At 45.0% G+C, this 24,069-nt stretch overlaps 1 protein-coding gene across 1 annotated transcript in view; it reads right to left on the bottom strand.

Annotated features, from left to right (window-relative positions):
• The window catches only part of DNER (delta/notch like EGF repeat containing), a 317,360-nt gene that overhangs the window by 129,769 nt on the left and 163,522 nt on the right, over positions 1 to 24,069 (bottom strand). Inside the window, exon 5 of the mRNA XM_042995548.1 lies at positions 19,556 to 19,701. Coding sequence (XP_042851482.1) covers positions 19,556 to 19,701 — 146 coding nt within the window. The remainder of the gene's footprint in view (positions 1 to 19,555; positions 19,702 to 24,069) is intronic.

Below are 24,069 nucleotides of genomic sequence, written 5' to 3' on the forward strand. Positions count from 1 at the left end.
AAGCAAAACACAGCAGAGCTGATATAAAGCATCAGTTCAGCCTTCCTTGTGGAAGGTGAAAGCGATTGTTCAGCCCCCTGCTCTCCTATTGAAATAAGAACATGTACATGTAGTCAGAGTGGTTAAAATGAACAAATCAGGAGACTACAGATGCTGGAGAGGATGTGGAGAAATGGGAACCCTCTTGCACTGTTGGTGGGAATGCAAACTGGTGCAGCCGCTCTGGAAAGCAGTGTGGAGGTTCCTCAGAAAATTAAAAATAGATCTACCCTATGACCCAGCAATAGCACTGCTAGGAATTTACCCAAGGGATCCAGGAGTGCTGATGCATAGGAGCACTTGTACCCCAATGTTTATAAGCAGCACTTTCAACGATAGCCAAATTACGGAAAGAGCCTAAATGTCCATCAACTGATGAATGAATAAAGAAGTTGTGGTTTATGTACACAATGGAATACTACGTGGCACTGAGAAAGAATGAAATATGGCCTTTTGCAGGAATGTGAATGGAACTGGAGAGTGTGATGCTAAGTGAAATAAGTCATACAGAGAAAGACAGATACCATATGTTTTCACTCTTATGCAGATCCTGAGAAACTTAACAGAAGACCATGGGGGAGGGGAAGGGAAAAAAATGTTAGAGAGGGAGGGAGGCAAACCATAAGAGACTCTTAAAAACTGAGAATAAACTGAGGGTTGATGGGGGTGGGAGGGAGGGGAAAGTGGGTGATGGGCTTGAGGAGGGCACCTGTTGGGATGTACACTGGGTGTTACATGAAAACCAATTTGACAACAAATTTCATAAGAAAGAAAGAAAGAAAGAAAGAAAGAAAGAAAGAAAGAAAGAAAGAAAGAAAGGAAGGAAGGGAAAGGAAGGGAGGGAGGGAGGGAGTGAGAAAGGAAGAAAGGAAAGAACATGTAAATCTTGAATATTAAGTATCATACCCTAAATTCCAAAAGTTCTGTCCCCGATACCATGGAATTTGACTAAAAACATTTCCTCAGTATTCAGAAAGGAAAAAAAAAAAAACAACCCGACAACTATCTTTTCATTTTATTGTGAAAGATTTTACGTAGAGTCCCTGATTTAACAAATGCATTTCTCACTTTATTGAATTTAAAGGCACACAAATTGAAGTGAAACCAGCAAAGATGGGAAGGTCCTATCATTCATTTTAATTAAATCTTATCTCATTAAACATTTGTTGCTTTCATCATTTTAATACTGAGAAAAAAGGCAGGTTATATCTAATAAATGTGTTTCTCCAAGATAATTAGAAAAGAATCATTCTAATAATTTCCAGAAGAAACTCATCAAAATATCTAACTCAGGGTGGCAAAAGAATTAGTTAAGTTCACAAGCAGGATGAATCTTGCTTGCTTTCAAATTATTTTTATTAATCTGTAATATTAACATGAAATAATCTCTTCCATGTAATAATTTAATCCTCCAATTCTGAGTAAGAAAGAAAAGTCTGCATACAAATTTTGAGTAGAGGAACATTAACACTGCTCATATCTTCCTTTCAAACTTTCTTGGTTAATGTATCATATTTTAACCATTTTGATGCTGGCATGATTCATGTAGGATTCTTAGAACAGGATATTGGTTTGAAGTTCTTTCTTCAGAAAAAAAGAAAATGCACAGTTAATTCCCCAAAGCCTCCATCCCCCCATTATCAGACGGGGATGATGAAATGTCATGTCACGGGGATGTGGAGGTGGAAGTCCCTGGGCTAAACACAGATCCATGTAAGTGCTGGAAAAAAACCATTAAGTTCATTTCCTCTTTCATGTGAATAGGGCTCTGACACAGGGCGATACGCCTTGTCCTCTGGCTACCACAGAGGACAGTCCTCAGTATGGGAATCAATCTCAACTAATGTTTTCAAATTATAATTTTTAGATGCTCATGTTGGAAAGAAAAAAAAAGTCCTATCAGCTGGCCCAAATTCCTGTCTTCTCTAAGGGATGCATAAATGAGCTTTTGCTATGGAATAAGGCTCCAAGTCATTTATGACATCGGATCAGTTTATTTAACATAACATCTGTCTCAGATGACTGGCTCAGATACCACCAGCCTTCCCTGTGTCTAAGAGCTGGGGAGAAATGAAAATCAAACACAGGGCTCAGATTTGCTGACAAATCTCACCTCCCCAAACCTAGCTCCCTGTTCTCATATCCAACACCTAGAATTATCTACTATTCTCACACCTACTAAAACCAACCCCTTACTAAACTAAGTTACTCAGTTTTAATGATAGATAAAACCTTAGCTTGATACGATTTTAGGCACATTTGCATTTAAATAGGAAATCATGCCTTTATTACACAGGAATCAAGCTCAAATAACAGGATTGCAGGCATCCCTCCAGAATGGTGTGTCAAGGGAATTGGAGAGGAAAAGACCTCCCTAGGTAGCCTTGGATCTTACACCAGCGCAGCACCCCCAGACCACGGCCTTCTGTCCAGCAGCATGGGCAACGAGATGAAACCAGTGTCAAGTTACTCTTATTTTTTAAAAACATTTTAAAAAAAATAAAGAACCTTCAGTTCAAAAGTAAAGACCTCCAAAAGAAAAAATTAAAAATAAATCTATTTCTTCCGACTACTGCTGGCTGATAACCATGGTTTTGCTTATTTTTTAGAAGACCCTTTTGGCAAGGTTCTCCTTGGGGAGCAATTACATATTCATGAGCATTTCTGGCGAAAATTGGTATTTTTCAACAGCTTTAGTTTTTAACTGCAAAATTAAAAATACATTCAGCCACAGTGAAGAGTCACTAAATTCTACCCCTGAAACCAATGTTACACTATATGTTACCTAGCTAGAATTTAAATACAAATTTGAAAAAAAAAAAAAATTTAAGTAATAAGCAGCACTTCAAAACAATGGGAAAAAAGTAACAAACTGCCAATTGCCCATTTCTGCGGCCAACTGCACCAACATTTATTTGTCCATAGCACCGGTTTTCAAAACAAAACAAAACAAAAACGATAATGTATAAAGCATATGCTAGGGACTTTGGATTCAGAAATTCTAGCATCAACTTTGTCCCAACAATTATCCTTTAGAATTGGATCCCTGAGAAGGAAATTAAACGTGAGCCTAGCCCCAAATGACTTCCACTAAAGTGAACTAAAACCTGTTGTGCAGGCCAGAAGTGTTCCTGGGTAGTTCAAAACAGGCTGAGTGGAAGCAGAAACTTCCAAGGATAATAGGGTTGGAGCGCCAAGGGCAGCAAGGGCCACAGGAAAATGGCTGCTGATGGGAGGCAACGAAGGGCATTTTCATTGGTTTGCATATTGTATGTGCCACCTTTTATTTGTAAAGAACTTTACAAAATGCTTCCACATAAATGATCTCATTTCACCTTCCATTAGGACATCTTCCAGCTCCTATATGGATGTGTGCTAATGCCAGGTCTTGTTTGTGTCTCAGCCCTGTGACATGGGCCTTGTCATCATCCCCATCATTGGGATAAGGCCCATCTCCTTAATGGCCTCCCGGCTCCATGTGAAAACCCCTGGACACAAATGACCATTTAATTTCAGCTTCGCAGGTGCTTCACAGGTGCCAGTTGCACATCATTGTGACTAGAAGGCTCTGGGGGGATTAAGTGACTCAACATCAGGGAGTAGCAGGGTCGGACCTTGACCCCCCTGATCTGCCTCCATGTCTACTGGCTGCCACAGAGCCACAAAGCCTCATACGTCATCAGAATGGTCTGTACAAGCGTGCAAGTCCACACTGACATCGTCTGGACCCAATACAGGAACCGCTCTCTTTAAACACGTGGGTGTTTGCTGTAGCCTTGAATTCTCTCTCCAGCTAGATGACAAAAATAATGCCTTCATATGCTCCTTACCGTTCTAAACAAAGCTAAATGTTAGTGTCTTTGGAAGTACTATAAAATTCCTAAATTTCAGCTTTTCCTGAAATCATGTAAGTTAATGCCCGAGAGTCTCTATATCCACATCCAATAATTTGGGTGAAGAAAATGTCCACATCACAGGGCTGTGGTGAGCGGAAGATCCTTTCTATCAGGACACAGCAATGCAACTCACGTCTCCATCCTGTGAATTTCAACCAAGCTGAATTTAATGGAGTCTATCTGATTAATTGCAAAATGAATTGTTCTTTCAGTAGAAAATGGAACGTATAATATTGTACTAACCTAAATATGGAAGCTCATACTTAACATTTGTACTTAGTTTAGCAACCTGAAAAAGCCCTGCAGGCAAAAGTCAAATCTGGCAGCTGCTTCCGATGTTACCTATCACAACATGGTACCGTTTTTTTTGTAATCCCCCAAATCTTCCATGTGTAAAGAAACCCCCAAAATAGAGCAGCAAGCTTTGGTTGAAACATCAACGAAGATAATTCCGACTTGAAGAAAAGTGATCACATTACACTGTGAGTTCCCACAGTCTGTGACCTTGGCCCGTGGGGCAGCCTTGCCCTTCACCGAATCCAAGTTCAAACCAACCGTGGCATTTGCCACTCATCTTGTTGTAGGCTCTCTTTCCCTACCAGACCCTTACAAAACTTCCTCAGCAGGTGGCTTCCTCCCCACTTCAACTGCTGTTATATTTCAGTCTCCACTGACCTTTAATGTCCCTTGTGTTAATTTGCTTGATTTGTAATGGCTCTGTTTGACTCTTTGTTACTGGCACTATTGGGTGGTGATTACCTATTGTACTTTGCTCACCAGCTCTTCAGTATATACCAAATTAAATCGAGACCAGGTAGTTTTAAAGAAAATGGATACAGGTAAATAAAATGTGATGAAGAAAGCATGTGAAGAAATGAAAAAAGCAAGTAGGAAAGAAAGACCAAAATCATCTTAGTAAAGTTAGGAGGAGAGCAGCTATTAAACTACAATGTAGAGATAAAATAAAGAGAGAAAAAGTGAAACTTTTTAAGTTTTTCCATAGATATACATCTAGACACACATGCATAATTATTTATGGAATGGATAAATGGCACTGTGTAAGCTGCCACCAGTATTTTCTGCGTTCATGTGCTTCCCCTTCCTGCCCTTTCCTGCCAGAATGTTGTGGACTGCAAAAACGAGATGTATAAACGACGGTTCTGATGTCCTACATAATGAATGACCTTTATATTCTGGAAAATGCTGAAACATTCCACATTTGCTATGACCTCTGCGGACTCCTGGAAGACTGTCACACCAGCACTCTCTGCGCCCTTCCCGCCACCCTCAAGCCCTAAATGAGATCCCCGTGCACATATCACATAGTCAGCTCTGTCTAAGGTTAAGACACGGCTTGAATTTTCAGGCCAGAATCGTGTGCAAACCACCTAAAGTCATATAGAGGAGGGTCCTTGCCTTCACAGCAATGGCCCTTGGGGGCCTGCGGTAGCCTCCCTCTGTGTATCCATCACTGAGCACCTGCTGGGTTCCAGGGAGAGCTTTCTCATTCCCTCTGAAGCCAGCGCCTCTGCCCCTTGTTGACTTGGAAGTATCCTTTGTAACTGCAGAACTATTAAACTGGAAATTCTCCTCCAGTGTGAACTTGGGGAAGACCAATGCTTATGGCTCAATTAAATGCTGATCTTAGCCTCCAATGCCCATTACGTGAAAGGAAGTTGAGTACAGGATGAGTTCACTGCTGCTGATGAGTAACAGACATTCAGGTTTGGGCCAAGTTTCTTGGGGGTTATTCCTGGAGGACAAGGAAAAGAGTCTGCAGGAAGAAACCCATAGGATGGCTCATGACGGTGTGACAGCTGGGGGGTGATGCCTGTCTTGCCCCTTTGTCACAGAGGTGAGAGGTTCCTGGCCAGCTTCCAGTCAAGGCAGTATTAGGGGACCATCTGCTCTAAACCTCTCTACCATATATTCCCTAGAAATAAACCGAGGTGGCAAAGGATAACCTGGGATTGAGCAGATATCCTGCGCCCAACCCTGCCTTGACCAGAATTACCATACAACCCAGCGATTCTACTCCTTAGCTATACACTCAAAAGAACTGAAAACAGGGACTCAAACACAATACTTGGGCACCCACGTTCATAGCTGCACTATCACAATAGCCCAAAACTGAAAAACAGTCCAAATTTCCATCAATGGTAAATGGGTAGTCAACTCGTGGCATGGCCATACAATGGAATATTATTCAACAGTGTAAAGTAAGAACTCGTACAGGCTATGGCATGGGTGAGCTGGAAAACACACCAAGAGCAAGAAGGTCATCCTAAAAGGTCATACTGTATGATTCCACTTCTATGAAATCTCAAGAACAGGTAAACCCATAGCGAGAGAATCCAGGTTGGTTGTCAGCAAGGGCAGGCGGAACGAGTGGGGAGTGACTGCCTAATGGGTACAGCGTTTCCTTTTGGGGTGATGAAAATGCCCTGAAACTAGATAAGGGTGTGTCAACCGAGAAAAGAGGCAGAGCTAAAATAAAAGAAAAACTTTTCTTCGGGCTCTCAGAATTGCAGTTCGGGGAGCCCAGATTCCGGCAGCAATCCAAACTGCACCCGCCACTAAGGGAACAAAAGTCAAGGGGGTTTTTAAAGACAAAAGGGGGGACGCCTGGGTGGCTCGGTCGGTTCAGCGTCCGACTTCGGCTCAGGTCATGACCTTGCGGTCCGTGAGTTCGAGCCCCGTGTCCGTGCTGACAGCTCAGAGCCTGGAGCCTGTTTCGGATTCTGTGTCTCCCTCTCTCTCTGACCCTCCCCCATTCATGCTCTGTCTCTGTCTCAAAAATAAACAAACATTAAAGACAAAAGGGAAAGCCCGTACATGTTGTTTACAAAGAACGTTGATGGATGTTGGCAGAAAACTAATCTTAACTGAATGTAAGTGGTTACTAAGGCCATCGCTAAGTGAAATCTTCTCCCGCAGCAGGCTTCAGGTGTTCAGGTCGAGTCCTTGGGACATTTGCAGTTTGGCCCAGGTCAAAAGCTCCCGGTTCCACAGGTGAGGACGTGCACGAGGCCCACCTCCTTCAGGGCCTCCTGACTCCATTTTAAAACCCCTGGACACAGGTGACCCTATTCTCCTTTCAGCTTTCACAAATGCTGGTCGCACATCACTGCGAATGTACGAAATGCCATTGAACTGTTCACCTTCCAATGGTTAATTCTCTACTAGAAGAATTTCGCCTCAATAAGAACATGACTTTAAGAGTTCTCTCACTGCTTGCGCCTGACATCACTTGCCTCGGAGACGGGAGCTTGCCTCCCCTTGTCGAAAGCCCTCCTGCTCCTCTCCTGATACTATCCCTTCCAGGAACTTCATCCATTAATTATACCCCACCGACCACGCTGCCTCATCAGCCCGTCTCTTGCTCTGGCCTACATCAATGCGATGCGTCCTTAGGTCTAGAAGCAAAAATCTTCCTTTTGACTCAGTTTCCCGCTTGGGAGTACCATCACGCTCTCTCCCTCTGGTCAGTGCCAAGCTTAAGCAAAAAGGCAAGGCACACTGCTTACCCAAGCTCTTCCGTGCTCCCTATAATCCGGCTTCCTCTCCATGCCAGCGCTGTCCTTGCCCTCCTCGTGGCAAGATCCAGGAGCAAATTCCTGGCTCTTCTCCCAGCGAAATAGGCTGATTTTCTGAAAAGCAATCTGTTCCATTTCCTCATTACTGTTCACTACCTAAAGAGCTTGTAACAAGAAAGGTTGGTTTTAACCAGTTTAGGTTTCTGCAATTGTAAATGGCCCGCTTTTATCTTTTAAGCAGGATTTCAAGAAATGCTCTCTTTTTGATTTGGCTCTTTGCCAGAGGCTGGCAAGGATGGAACAATGGACAAAAAGTCAAGGACAAGGCTCTGCCTTGGGGACTCCCGGGGGGGGGGGGGGGGGGGGCGGTTGCTGCTGGTCTCAAGGTGGGCGTAGGTATGGGTGGGAACGGTCTGAGACCCTGAGGGTGAAGGTCAAGGGGCACACAAAAAATGAGGACTTGTCAAACTGGCCTTCAGCAAAGTGACCCAGAGCTGTTTACAAAGAAGCCATTCAGAGAGTCATCTCAGAGGAAAGACGAAAGTTGCAAAGTGGTTTTCAAGGTCAAAGACAGAAAGAGCTGACTGTTCAAAACTAGCCTGGAGGTGTTCAGAAAAATAGGTTAAATGTGCAGAAAGTAGAGACGTCAGAGGCAAGGCCTGGACCAGGGCGGGACTCCCCCGACCTCTGGGGAGAGGTTCCATGAGGCCAACGCTATCTTACGATAGCATTAAAATGTGTGTCTTTTTCACTCTGTTGAAATTGGCACTAAAGATGCAAAACAAAAGTGAGAAGAGAGGTTGATGCCTTCACACAAATCAAAGCAGAACTCTGTGGCAGCAATCAATGCCTCTTCACCGCCATCAAGCATTTGCAGGGGGAAAAATGCCAGTTGCACTCAGAATGTCCTTGACGAAGAAGTAAAAAGTTAAAATTTTATCAACTCGCAACCCTTGACTGCATGTCCTTTTGATGGTCTCTGTAACAAAATGGTAAATGGGAGGTGTGCATAAGGCCCTCTGGCTGCACTGGGGCCCCCAAGGCCAGGGGTTGCCTCAAGAAAACACACTCCCTGTGCAGTAGTTTGAGTCGTGAACTAGCCCACTTTCCGTGGGACACCTTTTTTCCTCGAAAGAATGACTGATGAACTGTAACTATTCAAACTTGGCCACTCAGCAGATATTTTCTCTCAAATGAAATGAGCCTGTCAAGTAAAACAACCAATAGTTTTTGCTATCAGGGATAAAGTTCAAACTTTTAAGGAAAAATTAGAATTTTGGAAAATTTTTATCCTCCATTATGAGCTTGATCGATTTCCAATACTTCAAGCCTTCCCTGATGAGATGGGAGTTGAAATTAATCACCGATGTGATTTTTGTGCTGTGGTATAATGAAATGTGTCAACATCTGGAAACTGTAGGACTGCTGTATTTTCCAAGTAACCAATGGGTGAAGTTCTCAAAACCATTCATGGGTAGAAGATCCAAAACATAGGATGTATCAATGGATGTCTAACAGTACAAGAGTTCATTGATGCGACTTCGGATTCCTGCATTCAATTAACCTTTAAGAATTTGCCACTTGTCAAATGTTATGTTCAAGAAAAATATCCAAAATCACCTGAAACTGCTATTAAAACACTTCTCCTTTTTCCAACTAAGTAGGCTAAATTTTCTTCACACACTTCAACCAAAACAACACATTGCAATAGACTGGATGTAAAAACAAATGTAAAAAAAAATCCAGCCGTCTTCTTTTAAGCCAGATATTAAAGACATTTGTAAAAACGAAAACAATGCTTCTCTTTTCACTGAATTTTTTCTGCTTTGGAAAATATAGTTACTTTTTATTTAAAAGGTGTTAATTTATGTTACCACGAAACGATGGGTTTACTAATTAAATGAAATAATATTTTTAAGTTCCTCAGTTTTAATTTAATGCGATAAATATCAACAGATAAAACGCAATAAACAAACTCTGGGGGTCCTCCATACTTCCTAAGACTGTAAGGAATCCTGAGACCAAAAAAGTCAAAAACCACTGTGCTAGGTTGAGCCAAACTGTTTTGTAAATAAAACCACAAACACTGCATCCAGGGGGCAAATTTGTCCAGTGGGTCTGTAACTCAGCGCAGGCAGAAAATGGGGCCAATCCCTGAAGAAAAAGCACAGGGAAGGCCAGCAGGGAGCCATTTTTGGACAGAAGGACCAGGAGATCTCCACTAACACCATGGAGAAACCCCCCCAACTGTGCCTGCCATGGAGACATTAGGTGCATGCCCAAAGCCTGCTGGGGGTCTCTGTTCAGTCTGGGAAAGCTGTCCTGTACTATAAACCCTAACACACGACGTTCATTCTGAATCCACGTTAACGCTCCCCAACTCAGAAGGTTAAGCTGCAAAGCCAGAATCGATTCTTAAAACCTAAGACGATGTCACAGAAGGAATGGGGCAAATTTCATAATCAAACTAAAGCTCTGCTCTCCTCAGGCTACAGGGCAGCAGAGGACTACATTTATACGAAAGCTATATCTGGAGCAGCTGCCCCGGACGGAAAATCATGGTGAGGAAGCAATCAAAGGGTGTTCTGTTTTTGTTTTTTCCCTCAAAATCTGGAAGAAGTGCCAACCCCCTCAAATGGGCACTGGCTAGGTATTTAATTAGAAGCTGGGGAAGGCTGAGGAGGTTGGTGTTTCGGGGAAGATTTGGGCATGGGGTAAGGGTCAAGTTCAGTGATTTCCAAAGTCAGTTTTCTGACTTCCAGCACCGGGAAGGCAGGGACCCCGGCACTGTCTTTCATCCTTGTTTTGTTAGAGTGCAGCTCCGTGCCTGACACATAGTGGTGCTCATGACGGATGAGGGAACAAAAACGTGGGAAGGTAAATGATAAGCGGAATAAACTCCTTTTGTTGTAAACGAGCAGAGCTGATGGTTTCAACTCCTAAAGAGGAGTGACAATGTGCCGCCCCACAGGGAGGCCCTCCGTGGGCGGCCACAGCCAGTTAGCGGCCCCGTTCCGGGAGGTCACGCTCAGCTCGCTGACTTACGGACCGTAAAATAGGACAAGAAGATAAGTATTTTAGGGGAGAGGAGAGCATGCCCACCAGGCTCCAGAGTGGTGATTTTCTTCTCTCAGGCATACAGTGCTAGTCAGAGCCTTAGTTCTGTGTTCTAAAAAGTCTTTAATTAAAATCTAAGAATGATAGTCATCTGTCTCCGATACAGAGTTAGAAATTACTCTCTCTCCTCTTTGCAAAGACCAAGAGTTGTAACCAAAAGAATGCAAACCTCAGGGGCTGGAAAAAAAAAAAAAAAAGAAAAACAACCTGCTGCTGGAACTTATTCATCTTATAACCAGAAGCTTGTAACTCCTGGGGATCTAAGATGTACAGCATGTATCATACATTCAAAAGTCAGTAAGAAAGTAGATCTTAAAAGTTGTCATCACAAGAGAGAAAAACTTTTGTGACTAAGGGAGGTGATGGATGGTAACCAAACTCACTGTGGTGGTCGTTTTACAAAATACACCTGTATCGAGTCGTTATGTTGTACTCCTCAAACTAACGCAATGTTGTATGTTAATATCTCAATAAAACGGTGCAGAGGAAGCATCTAAAGCAAAAACTAGTGCCTGGGCAACGTGTAAAGGGCCACATGCCATACCTGTAGGGACTTTCTCTTTCCCTGCGTGAGTTACCTGATTCACCTGTACTGTGATTTTCTCAAAGTTTGCTCTAGAATAAGAAAGCCCCCAAGAGCTTAGTCCCCTAGTACAGCGTTTGCCCTAAACCATGCAATGGAAGTTTCTGAATCTTCCAAGCCTCTCTGAAAGGTCTTGAGTGCACTGGCCTCCCATGTTGAAGTCTGATCTCTGATGGCATGCCATCCCATCTCGGGGCCGCCCCAGACCCACAGGGCCAGGATCCGCATTGTAACAAGATCCCCCCACAATCTCTGTATATGTTAAACCTGACGGGGGGCTTCGCCAAAAGGTCCTGAGGTCACATCATTTGGAAAGTCTGAAACCAGGCGATGCATGGCTTTCTCTGTAGTGGACAGTGAACCTTTACATGGAGACACGACACGAACAATAAGGCTCACGGTAATGCTGGATGTTCTAGGAGACGCGGGGCTGCCCAGTGGGAGGAGCCCCAGACAGACGTCCAGCAATGTCCCTCCATTATTGTCCTGCCCCTCCCGAGAACTAGTTCTTGGCTTCCGACAAATCGTAAATCTCTCTTAGGCCTCTGCTACCTGGTGTTAAAAATAAAATACGTGTGCAGTCCTTTACAAATCACCTTCCGCTCTCAATTCTTTGACCCTGGAAATGTCACTGGTGATATACTCCTTGCCCTGATATATCTGGATGCCACCAACAAGGCCTCTACAACTGTTTGCTGTCAGGGAGAGATACATTTCGACCTTCTGGAAAAAGCTTATGCCAAACAGAAATGTGATGAAACATCTATCCTTTGGGACACAAATTTAGTTATTTCTTTAAGTTATAATAGAATGACGTACATTGTCCTGTTTCTTATGTAGGCAACGATAGGATCATCCTTCTGTTTTATAACATAAAAGGCAGCGATGGCTTTTTAATTACATTAGTACCAAGAATTATAATTCAGACATGAGTCAATGAAATTCTAGAGCGGCTTATCCTTTACCACTGACGAGGCGACAGCTGGGCTGGACTGCGCTCCCTTTTATGATCTCTGTGCTTAATATGTGTCTAATAATTATTATTCTTTTTTTTATTATCCATAAAAGTACTTTCTCCCTCAGAGGTCTGCAATGCAGCGTCTGCAAGGAAAATCTGCTGGACAGATCACCCAACCCTCATTAGCAACTAAACGTATGTCAGACACCTTCGCTTTGGCATTCAGTCCAAAGCCTCTATTCTCCGGTTCAAAGATGTCTAATGAGCACTGGCAATAAGCTGTTTACTCAGTCAAGAGAAAGTCCCCCCCTCCTTGGAAGAATGTCTTAGAATCGATTCGTCTCTTTTCTCTGTAATGCCATCAGGAGATCGTCATACGATGCCATACGTTACAACAGCTTCATCAAGTAGCCTTCCACCCGCCGCTCTGCCTTGACCCTTTCTTGCTGGGTTCTGTGCCCCACTCAGAGGAGAAATTCCGCCACAGCGCCGGCAGACCGTGGGGGCCTAACCCCGCCACACACTCGACCCAGCCGGGAGAAAGGAGCGCCACAGCAGGCTTGCCGAGGCGCTATTTGGATGCTGAGGACACAGCGAATGCCCTTCCTCGGATTCCTTGGCGGGCTTCCTTGTCCACCCTCTCCCCGCCTCCCCACTTCTTCCTCAAACGCCCACCGTGTCCCTCTTTCTGCAAGGCCTCCTTAGGGCCTTTAGGCTTTGCCACTAATGGCGGTGGAGACGTTAGCTCTCGGAGACGCGATGAAAGAAAGCGTGCGACACCCCCTCCTGCCCTCTGCAGCGTCCGTCGCTCCTTCCTGACCCAGAGAGGAGCCTGCTGACAGGTGCCCACCGACAGGACGATGTCATCAAAGGCTCGGCCGGTTCGGTTTACTCTGACCTATTTCTTCTTGAAACGAAAGGAAGGGCAACGCTGCTCACAATGTCCCTAAGGGGTTAGTTCCTGTGACGTTCTGGGTCACGCCGTCTGGGGGCTTCAGATCCCAGAATGTTTTCCGACTCAAATTCACCGTGTCTTTCCCGTGACCTAATGGTTACCAAACATATAATTCAAATTACGTATCTAACTCAAAACTCGGGAGTTTTGATTTTTCCATCATGTTTTTGTGCTTTTGCTTATTTTACTTGTTCCGTTCACGGGCTGTTTTTGAGCATCTCCCATGCAGAAAGCACCCTGCTAAGTTGTTCCAGTAGATACAGAAGGAACCAGACAGGTTCTAATGTCAAGGAACTCACCATCGGAGCCTCCCCTGGGAAGCTCCCGGCGATCCCACCACTGAGTCAGATATTTCTCTCCAAAAGGTACCCGCAGGTCCCTCCCATGGCACACATCACCCCACCCTCTAATCCACGATTCATTCGGCATCCCGCCCCACAACCTCCCAACTCCTCCTCAGAGGTCACATCTTATCTAACCAGATGTGTCTGCCCCAGAGCCTAAGGCAGGAGCAGGTACAAGACAGGCAATAACTCTGCAGGGAAACGCATGCAAATGATAATGCACATAAAGAAATATAAGCACAAATCAAAGGCAGTGTGTCTCATAAGAAAAATAAAATGTTGCCAGGCTTGAAAGAGGGGGTTTGCAGCAGGAGTTAGGGATGGCTTCCAGAAGGAAGAAGGTTTGGGACAGAGCCTGAAATATAGTTAGCAAGGTGGGAGGGCAGGGAGCAGAGGGCTGGGGTAGGGTGGTGCAACAGATAAGCATTCCAGATGGAGGGAACAGCATGAGCAAAATCACGAGGATGTAGGGGAAGCAGCAGCGGGATGAATGGACAGTGAAGGGAGCCGAGGTTTAAGCTGGAAAGGATGTCCATGCACCCAGCTTAGGGCAGGCTTGTCACCTTGCCCTGGGAATGAGATCTCAAATAAACAAACCTCAGAAATGGGAACTTACTGGGAACCCTGATAAAGTGGCACATCCTTGGAAACAGAAAAAAATAAAGAGGTATTTATTTACTTTAGTGCAAAGTACTTTAGTGCAAAGTTTGATATACAGCAGACAGACTCCTGGAAGGATAGTATCTCCTACCCAGGCCACATGGGCTGTGGAACAAGGACAGCAGGTGTTATCAAGCCAGGGACAAAGAAACCAGTTAAGGTCAGTGATTATTTCCAATATATCAAACTTAGCCAGAAGAACTCGGCTATAGAAGGATTAGGCTTCCTGGAGTTGGAGACTTTGACTTCCAAGAGTAGGGGGGGAGGTAACAGAAGGTCGGGAACTTTCAGGAGCCCAACGTGCCAGTGCTTTTCTCATGAACAGGCCCACATCTGGAGAGTGAATTAGGACACAGCTCCAGAAGGGATTGGGAATGGCTCCCAGACATGATGCCAGTTCAATTGTCACTCAAAACAAAGTCTGAGTAGGCAGCTCCAGTATCCAACTCAAACAGCCTAAGGATGATAGATTCCCAAGGCAAGAGCTAGAGAGAATCCTAAGGAACCTTCTAAGAATGGAGGCCTGACACCATTTACTTATCAATACAGACCAGAGCCAGGGCCAACAAAAAGAAAACTTTGAGATAGATATTGAACCATTATAACACCTATCAACATCTATCTTTTTTCTATTAATTCCACGTGACCATAACATTATTAACAATGAAATCCTTGAATAAAAAAGATGTTGTATACTCGCTTTAAGGAATCAGTGAGAACACGAAAATGATAAGCACCTGAGACCCCTACTTCCAGAATGATGTTCCACAATCTACTTTTGCATCAGAATCATCTGGCTGCCCAATAAAAGGCATCCTAACCTGAGTGAGGGACCTAGAATATGACTTTTTTTGTCAGACCCTCAAATATTAAGCCAATCTTAGGCAAACTAAAATTTTAAAACAACTCCTTTCACTTGTGGACAAGGAACACGACTGGACAGAAAGGGGGCAAGAGCGAATGAGAGAAAAAAAAATAGAATTTTGTGATGATGAATTTTATGTATCAACTTGGCTGAGCCATGTCACCTAGGTATTTGGTCAAACATTATTCTTGATGTTTCTGTGAGAGCGTCTTTGGATGAGATTTACATTTAAATCAGTGGACTTTGAGGAAAGAAGTTAATCCTCATAGCACGAGAGTGGGCCACATCTAATCAGTTGAAGGCTTGAATAGAACAAGAGGCTGACCTTCCTTCCCTAAGCAGGAGAAAACTCTGCAACAGATGGTCAGCCTACAGACTTCATCCCCAACATCCACTCTTCCTGTTTCACCAGAAGACACCTTGCCTTAGAGCTGCAGCTCCTTCCTGAGTCTCCAGCCCACTGGCCTTCCCTGGTCAGATTTTGGATTCACCAAGACTCTACGATGAGTGGAGCTACAATGAGATTATTCCTAAGTGAGCTTATTCCTTAAAATAAATCTCCCTAATTCGTATACATATGATATGATACGATAAGAACATATATGCCATCCATACATATATAATATATCCCATTGGTTCTGTCTCTCTGGATAATCCTAATACATAACTCTTGCTCTTGAGAGACAAGATCCATGGAACCTGACTGGATCTGAAGAAGGCTTAAGGTCCACACCAGCGAAGATCCCTGATACTCCCCTTTAAAATAATTGGGGAATTATCAAGTCGGCAGCTGCCAAACTTGGTGATAGAGTTCAAAGAGAAGTAGTGACCACAGTCATTTTTTTTAATAAGGAGAAGAAAAGATCAGAATCAACCCTTGTAAAGAAAGCAGTTCTCAAACACTGAGAGCTCCTGGCCATCCTACAGGAAACACATAAAAAGACTTTCCCAGGATGGTGTGCTATCTAAGAGCCGCGAGCCACAGTTTTATTGCAGACCACCCATCAACTGGGAGTGTGCAAAGGCCTCCAGCTGAAGCGCATCTGACAGAAAAGAAACGAGGTCCGTTACTAAATGAGAGTGGCATGGACAGAACAGAATTGCTCTTACTGTGATGGATGACCTAATAAAGACACAAAAGTGATTAGCAACAATCACTTTAAACCATCCAGTAGAGCTCTTTTTTGTTTTGTACTGTGGAGTGGATTCTTGCACTAGGTAGAAGACTGGACTACATGGCTTCTAATTTTAGGAAACAGCACAAAGAAGGAAACCTGACAGCAACAGTCTTCTATGGCCAGCAAACTACTCTTCAGTCATTGTTTTAAGTCACGAAGACAAACACGCACAGCCACGGGAACTCAAGTCGATTCAAAAAAGATGAGTCAACTCTCCATTCCCACTCCTGCCATCTTTCTGTGAACGGGGAGACTGGCTTCCAGACGGCTCTCTCCAAGAGAACAATGTGGTGGGTCTATAAATGGATATGGTAATTCCAGCCTAGTCATTTGCTTACAGTCACCAGGGATAATTACAATGGCTCAGGTAAGAAGGCTGGCCACAATTTCCTTCAGTTCCCTGAAGGTAAATGCAGGCTCTGGCAGAAGGGACAACAGCAGAGGCCTCACACCTTATGAGCACCTGGTGTGGACCCAGGAGGTGGGGGCACAGGGGGGAGGGGGGGCACCCAGAGCCCCTCAAAAGAGCCGGCCCCCATAAGGAAGCCGAACTTCCCCTGAAATGGCCTGCTACTTAAAATTAGCACAGATTCTTCATGAAGGCTTCTGAGCCATTTTTGTAGGAAAAACGAAGCGCTTTGGCAAGGCCGGCCAAGTTACCTGCCAGGTGCTAAATGCTTCTGCTGCCTTTTCGGTGAATCAGTTCTACAGGTGAGGGCTGCAAGCCGGCAACATGCATGTTTTCAGAAAACACGGTGGCTGCTTTATGGGTAAAAAGTTTCCCCAGATGGGGCATCCATTATAAGAGAAAGCTCACAAGGAAACAACCTCTCTGTCGGTCCCAACTTCCAAGGACAGCCTTCCCTTCCCCGTTGAAGACATTTCTCTTTCACTACTGTTGTCTTCTTGGGGGCTAACCAGGCCTCAGAACCGTTCATTGGGAATAGTACGAATGAATTTGGGGAACACCGCTGTGTCTCCTCTTTGCGCGTGGGAGGTCTGACACTCTTCCAGCTGGAGTGGTTGGCTTTCCTCCGTCTCTCACGCTTCATCCCTTCTGGAACATCTTCAGCAAATAAGCTGTCCACTGCTTCCTCATCTTTTCTCGGGTTCTATACCCCTTCTTAGCGTCGACTGTCACAGAACTCTCAATAGCCTTTACTGCTTCACTTTCCCCATAAAATAAATTGATAGGGGCGCCTGGGTGGCTCAGGCGGCTGGGCATCTGACTTCGGCTCAGGTCATGATCTCGCGGTCCGTGAGTTCGAGCCCCACGTCGGGCTCTGTGCTGACGGCTCAGAGCCTGGAGCCTGCTTCAGATTCTGTGTCTCCCTCTCTCTCTGCCCCTCCCCCGCCCATTCTCTCTCTCTCTCTCTCTCTCTCTCTCTCTCTCTCTCTCTCTCCCTCTCCCTCTTTCTCTCTTTCTCTCTGTCAAAAATGAATAAACATTTAAAAATGTAAAAAAAAAATTAAAGCTGAAACTTCACCTTCAACCATGTTAAAAAAAAAAAAAATTGATAAATGGAGCTTCCCCTCAGGAAAGAGACGAAGAGAAACATGATCCCAGTTGGCCAAGATGGAAGAAAACGGGATTCGCAGGGCAGGCTTGGCTTTGTAAACGAAATCCCACTCTGCCTCCTGGACTCATGCCGGGCACCATCCCCTCCACCAGGGATTTCATTTTGGCTTTGGTTTACATTCGTGTTCCTTTCCAACCATTTAGCAGAAATTATTGCTCCCACTACTTTCTCAGGCCCTTCTGCCTTCTGCGGAGGACGATCTTACAAGGAAACGGGAAATTGACACCACTGTAATACCGCACCCGAGACATCAAAGTCGTGGGTTCTCCGAGATGACGCGAGCAACACGTGAAAGTGTCCTCCAACACCCACCTGCCGGTCCCCCCGCTCCCTTCACCCAGTTCACACCGCTACCGCCGAATGCACTGGCATTCCCACGGGAGGCGTCACGGGGCCAAGTTTACCCGTGCTGCCCTTAACACTGGTCTAAAACAAATCATGCTCAGGGCGCCTGGGTGGCTCAGTCGGTTGAGCCTCCGACTTCGGCTCAGGTCACGATCTCGCGGTCCGTGGGTTCGAGCCCCGCGTCGGGCTCTGTGCTGACCGCTCGGAGCCCGGAGCCTGCTTCGGATTCTGTGTCTCCCTCTCTCTCTGCCCCTCCCCTGCACGTGCTCTGTCTCTCAAAAAATAAGATAAAATGTTAAAAAAGTGTTTTTAAATTAAATGAAATTAACAAATAAATAAATAAAACAAATCATGCTCTTTTGGGACTTGGGGGACCCACTTCACTTGGCACGAATTCCAGTGGGCAAATGTGCAGAACTGGGGAGACGGGCAAGGAGGCAGGCGGTGAGAGGAACACATGTGCCCTAATGGAACAGGCCCCCTCGTAAAGGGCAGAGTCTCCCTCTCCCGGGACGTGGGGTACAGCCCACAGGTCACCTGCAAAAGACCGCAGTCCACCTGTTTTAATGGAGCTCTCTAGTGATGGAGTGGGTCTCAGTGGCCACAGTCCCTTACGGGTCTGCCTCCCACATCCTGTCAATCACCCAAGAACAAGGAGGAGGAACTGTACTCAGCTCCTGCCCCTGCCCCTGCCCCAGGCCCATGTGACCCGAGCCACTAAAGAAAAAGGAGAGCAGGACTCAGGTCTGCTGTAGCACTGATGACAATGGCCCACAGAGGTCAAATGTAACGTCAGGCTTCTCGTCCCAGCCTCTTCTCTGTTCCTTCTCGTGCTTTTCTCTTGCTTTTGTAACTCTGCTATAGGCGCTGGAGAAATGCAATGTTTAAGGAGGGGATTCTGTGATCACTGGGAAATTAATGAGCCTGCTCACCTCTCCTGTCTTCCGTTTCTCTTGATTCTGCTACCAGATACGATGGCTATTTCTTCTCATAAAATCTCTACTTTATACCCAAGCAAAATCTGGCACCGCACAGATTTATTATCACTACTTTAAAAATTATGTGGAGGGGCGCCTGGGTGGCTCAGTCGGTTAAGCGTCCGACTTCAGCTCAGGTCACGATCTCGCGGTCCGTGAGTTCGAGCCCCGCGTCGGGCTCTGTGCTGACAGCTCAGAGCCTGGAGCCTGCTTCAGATTCTGTGTCTCCCTCTCTCTGACCCTCCCTCGCCCATGCTCTGTCTCTCTCTGTCTCAAAAATAAACATTAAAAAAAATAATAAAATTTAAAAAAAAAAATAAAAATTATGTGGAGATTGAAGATCTATATGTTACATACCAATGTGCAATCAAAACCAGAAATCTGAGGGACTCTTTCAGCAAATGCACTTGGTCTCTCCCTGTCATTCTTGATAGACACATAGATAGATACGTAGCAATATATGAGCATAGATATACGTATTTATGTAAATATAGGCTTTAGAGCTACCAGGCGTCCCCTTACCTCTGACGGCTTCGTGCTGCACTTTCCTTTTCCTGAACACTCCAAGGTATTTGCATGGCTCTCCCCCGGCACGCAGGTGCTGGCCTTCACCACCAGAGTTAAGCGCAAAGCCACAATAGATTTAGTAATGGAATCATTCACAAAACCTGGAAAAAAAGAAAAGAAAAAGGAGGGGACAATAGGAAATGTAAAGTAAAACGCTACCAACATTCTTTCTACAAGACCATGAGTTTATTTAACTCAGCATTTGAGTCTGACAAGCAAAACAAAATGGAATATTAGGCAAACAAATACAGCATGTGACTAGCGGCCATTCAGACCTCTGGCCTGTTAAGAAAGGCCAAGCGTCATGGGAAAATACTTGATGCCCAAGGAAGAGGAGTACCAGGCACTGAGTCATCGCCTTAGATGCTGTTGTCCTGTGCCTGCCCGTGCCCCTCTGGGGGCCACCTGGTCTCTCGATTCCACCCCTACGTTAGCATCTTACAATTTACTTTGTTCTGAGCTCATCTTCTTCTAGTCAAGAGTAGTGATCCTCGGGGCGCCTGGGTGGCTCAGTCGCTTAAGCGTCCGACTTCGGCTCAGGTCGTGACCTCACGGTTCGTGAGTTCCAGCCCTGCATCAGGCTCTGTGCTGACAGTTCAGAGCCTGGAGCCTGCTTGGAGTTCTGGTCTCCCTCTCTCTCTTTGCCCCTCCCCCACTCATGCTCTCTCTCTCTCTCTCTCTCTCTCTCTCTCAAAAACAAGTAAATATTTTAAAAATTAAAAAAAAAAAAAAGAGCAGTGATCCCTAACCAGTTTTGAAACCAGAAGCTTCATCATTTTGCATGGGTTTTTTCCAAGTACACGCTGCCAACGTTCCAACATAAGTGGCTCAGAATCTGGGAGGTTCAGGTCTGGGGGCGACCTCTGGCAGGCATGTTTTTGGAAAAGGCTCCCTAAGTAATTCGAACATTGCTTCTAGTCAAGAACCACTGGTCTGGTAGAAAAACTAATTTCAGTAACACGAGTAATATTATTACTAAGGTAAATCACCTGGAATTAGAGGCACGCACTGAGCCTCTGAAAGCACGTTTTACGCATCTGTTTTTGAAAGTCTAGGTGACTCTGTTATTTAGGCAATATTTCTATTCTCTAGCTCATCGTAAGTCTCTGAAGTTCTTAGAGACACCTCTGATAAAGGTTTCTATATTGGCTTTATTTGCCTAATAAGACCGGGAGTATCCTGGCCCTAAAATACTTTAGCAAACTATTAAAGAAATCAATCTTTGCAACAGCATGCCACATATTACTATGTAATTCCTAATTATGTCACCTAACCCCCCACCGGGAGTCAAAAGGATATGCACGCTATTTTCAACAATATACGGCTCACACGAGAACGGTGCCTGCCAGCTCCTTCTAGGTAAGAGTGAAATTTCAGTAAGTTGTTGGCACCTCCCTTTGATCATGTCTCAGGGAAAATGCTTAGAGCGGCTCATAATGAAAAGTAATACTGTCCAATTTAACTTTCATCAAACTGCAGCTGGGTTAGAGCAAAGCTGCCCTCAGGAAATCCCACATGCCAAGAGCAGGAGCTGTGCCCTTTACAAAGGGGCAGCAGGAAGAATCTGAAATGAAATAGAATTCACTTTTTTTTTTTTTAGAAAAAGGAAGTTCTTTGGGGCTTTATAAGTGATCATTTGAAAGTTGTTGAAAAGCCAGTGTGGTTTCTTTGACATTGCACTCAAACTGATGGGACACTTCCAGCATACTTACAAGAAATGAAGAGCAGATGGTCACTATCTTTACTCTTCCTTCATAGCATGAAATCAATACACGTAATATAATTCTTGATACAGACCTGCAGAGAGAAGCCTGTCCTCCTCTTCAGAATTCTAAGATCCACAGGCCAACTAATTAAGTGGAGAAAACCCCGCAAAGTAGGAATGAAGACCGCATTCTGCTTCTGTTTGTGGAGCTGCCCTGCGACTGCCTTTTGTCAGCCCCTGCGTCTTCGATGGTCTTTCCAAAAACTACAGAATGATGCCGTGTAGCAGGTGTCGCTTGGGGGTCGCTCTAGCTAACTAATGCCTGGTTTAACTTAACAACAAGCAAAGGAAAAAGAAAGGAGATTTAGAAAGAAAGGAGAGAAGAAGGAAGGAGGAAAGGATGAGGAAGACAGAGGAGGAACAGCAAAGCTCGAGACGGAAACTGCATGAGACCCAAGGAAACACCAACACAGGAAAACAAAGCAGAAGTGGAGAAAGAAAATGAAGGCCCTCCAGGGGCGCCTGGGTGGCTTAGTCGGTTGAGCGTCCGACTTCAGATCAGGTCATGATCTCGTGATCTGTGAGTTCGAGCCCCACGTCGGGCTCTGTGCTGATATCTGGGAGCCTGGAGCCTACTTGGGATTCTGTGTCTCCCTCTCTCTCTGCCCCTCCCCAACTTGCTGTCTGTCTCTCTCAAAAATAAAGATGAAAGAAAGAAAGAAAGAAAGAAAGAGAAAGAAAGAAAGAAAGAAAGAGAAAGAAAGAAAGAAAGAGAAAGAAAGAAAGAAAGAGGAAGGAAGGAAGGAAGGAAGGAAGGAAGAATGGAAAGAAAGAAAGAAAGAAAGAAAGAAAGAAAGAAAGAAAGAAAGAAAGAAAGAGAAAGAAAGAAAATGAAGGCCCTCCAGCAAAAGTTTCAGGGATTCTCCCACTTCTGATTACACTCTATCACCCTCCCAGTCTCAAGAGAAAATACAGTCTTCGTTCCAACCACAACAAATGCTAAACTCGAGTTCTTTCAAACTTTTCATGAATAAACATATATTTAAATCATCACTGTGTACGGTCCAAGTTTACGATTCTGACTCTGAGGCAGAAATATTGGGCCACTTTACGTGGACAGACCATGTGCTCCAGTGAGCAAGCGGGCGCAGGGGATGGGTGGGATGGGCTGCAGTGTGGGACGGAAGGAAGCTGGATTCATTGGTCCTCCAGGCAGCAGACGTTTACCCAGCTCCAAGTAGGAGCCGCATTCAGGATGAGCTCTAAAGGCTGAGAATGAGCCAGCAAAGAGAGCTGAGAAGGTCACGTGTCTCGTGGAGGAGGAGGTCACGTGTCACACGGATGGGAAGGTCAGTGTGACCCACGGATGAGGACATCAGTGTGTCAATGGCCCGCATCTTGATGAGGACAGAGAGGCAGGAAGGGCCAGATCAGCGGGCATCTCGTGAAACTTAGTAAAATGGGAATCCATTGAAGAGCTTTAACCAGGGGAAAAGCACATGACTTATGCTTTTTCAAAGATCACATTTTGGAGGAAGAACCAATAAGACTTCATGTACATTGGATGTGGGATATGAGTGAAAAGACAAAATCATACATACAGTAAGCAACCTTGTGGGGGTCGTACTGGGCAACTGAATCAAGATTTCTGTTGCGAACAGACTAAATTTGAGATTGTGATGAGACCCCTTTTCCAAACAAAGTGGTCAAAAGCTGGTGGCTGGACGTAGGACATGAGTAGTTAGAAACATCAGGGCTGAATATTTAAATTGGGGCTTCATCTGAATACAAATGGTGTTGCATTTTTGGGACAGGGAAGGGCACGTAGGGAGAGGAAACAGAGAGAGAGAACAGGGAGCCAGAACCAAGCTTTACAGGACAATATTCACAGTATAAACTCAGTTGTGTGTTGACATCAGACCACAGCAGAGTCATACTGGAAGAATTACCTGAAACAAGTCGCTGCATGATATTTCCACGGTGGGGTTGATAAGAAAAGACAAGATTTCTGCAGCATGGAGGGCATCTGGAACTACATGATGGCAGGCCTTTGACAACTTCAGCATCGAAAGGGGAGACTGTGGTCCCCGACAAAAACTTTCAAGGATGCTGCATAGTTCACCTTAGAATTCAGATGCTGGGAAAGGAAGAGGAGAGGGAGGAAGAGAGGGAGGGGAGAGGGAGGAGGTGTTGGAGGGAGGAAGGGAAGAAGGAAAAAGCTACTGCTACACTTGGAGAGCCCCCTTCTACTTGCTACACATCTGGTGATTTCCCTAATGAGCTTGAAAACGATAATGAAGGAAAACTTTCTCCAAAGATTATCCAGAGATCTGTTAACACCCTCAAGTAACTCGTTCCGATGACAAATAAAAGTTGGGTTTCCTTCTGCCTCTCCCTACTCCTCCTCCCCTAAGCTTGCACAAAACCATGCAAACACTCTGCCCTGCTCACAACCCCACACTGTGCTCATTAACACTGTAATAAAACGTCCTGCCATCACTACAGTCCTTTTAAAACGGTGACTTTGCCAAACTCGCCTCCCCTGGTGCCAATGAGAAGCTGAGAGGAGCTGAAAGGGGGTCCAGTCATTATCTTTGGGGCGGAGTAGTCAAGCATCAATTGGGAGAGCAAGCGAGGTGGCGGGCTCCGGGCCATTAACTGTTTATTTTACCACTTGTCCTCTTTAATATTAACACTAAAGGTCTTAAATGGACTTTGTAGTTAATACCTCATTGGGATTAGTGGCAAAGGAAATTTGCATTTC

The sequence above is a fragment of the Panthera tigris genome, chromosome C1 (genome assembly GCF_018350195.1).
Source record: "Panthera tigris isolate Pti1 chromosome C1, P.tigris_Pti1_mat1.1, whole genome shotgun sequence".
NCBI lineage: Eukaryota > Metazoa > Chordata > Mammalia > Carnivora > Felidae > Panthera > Panthera tigris.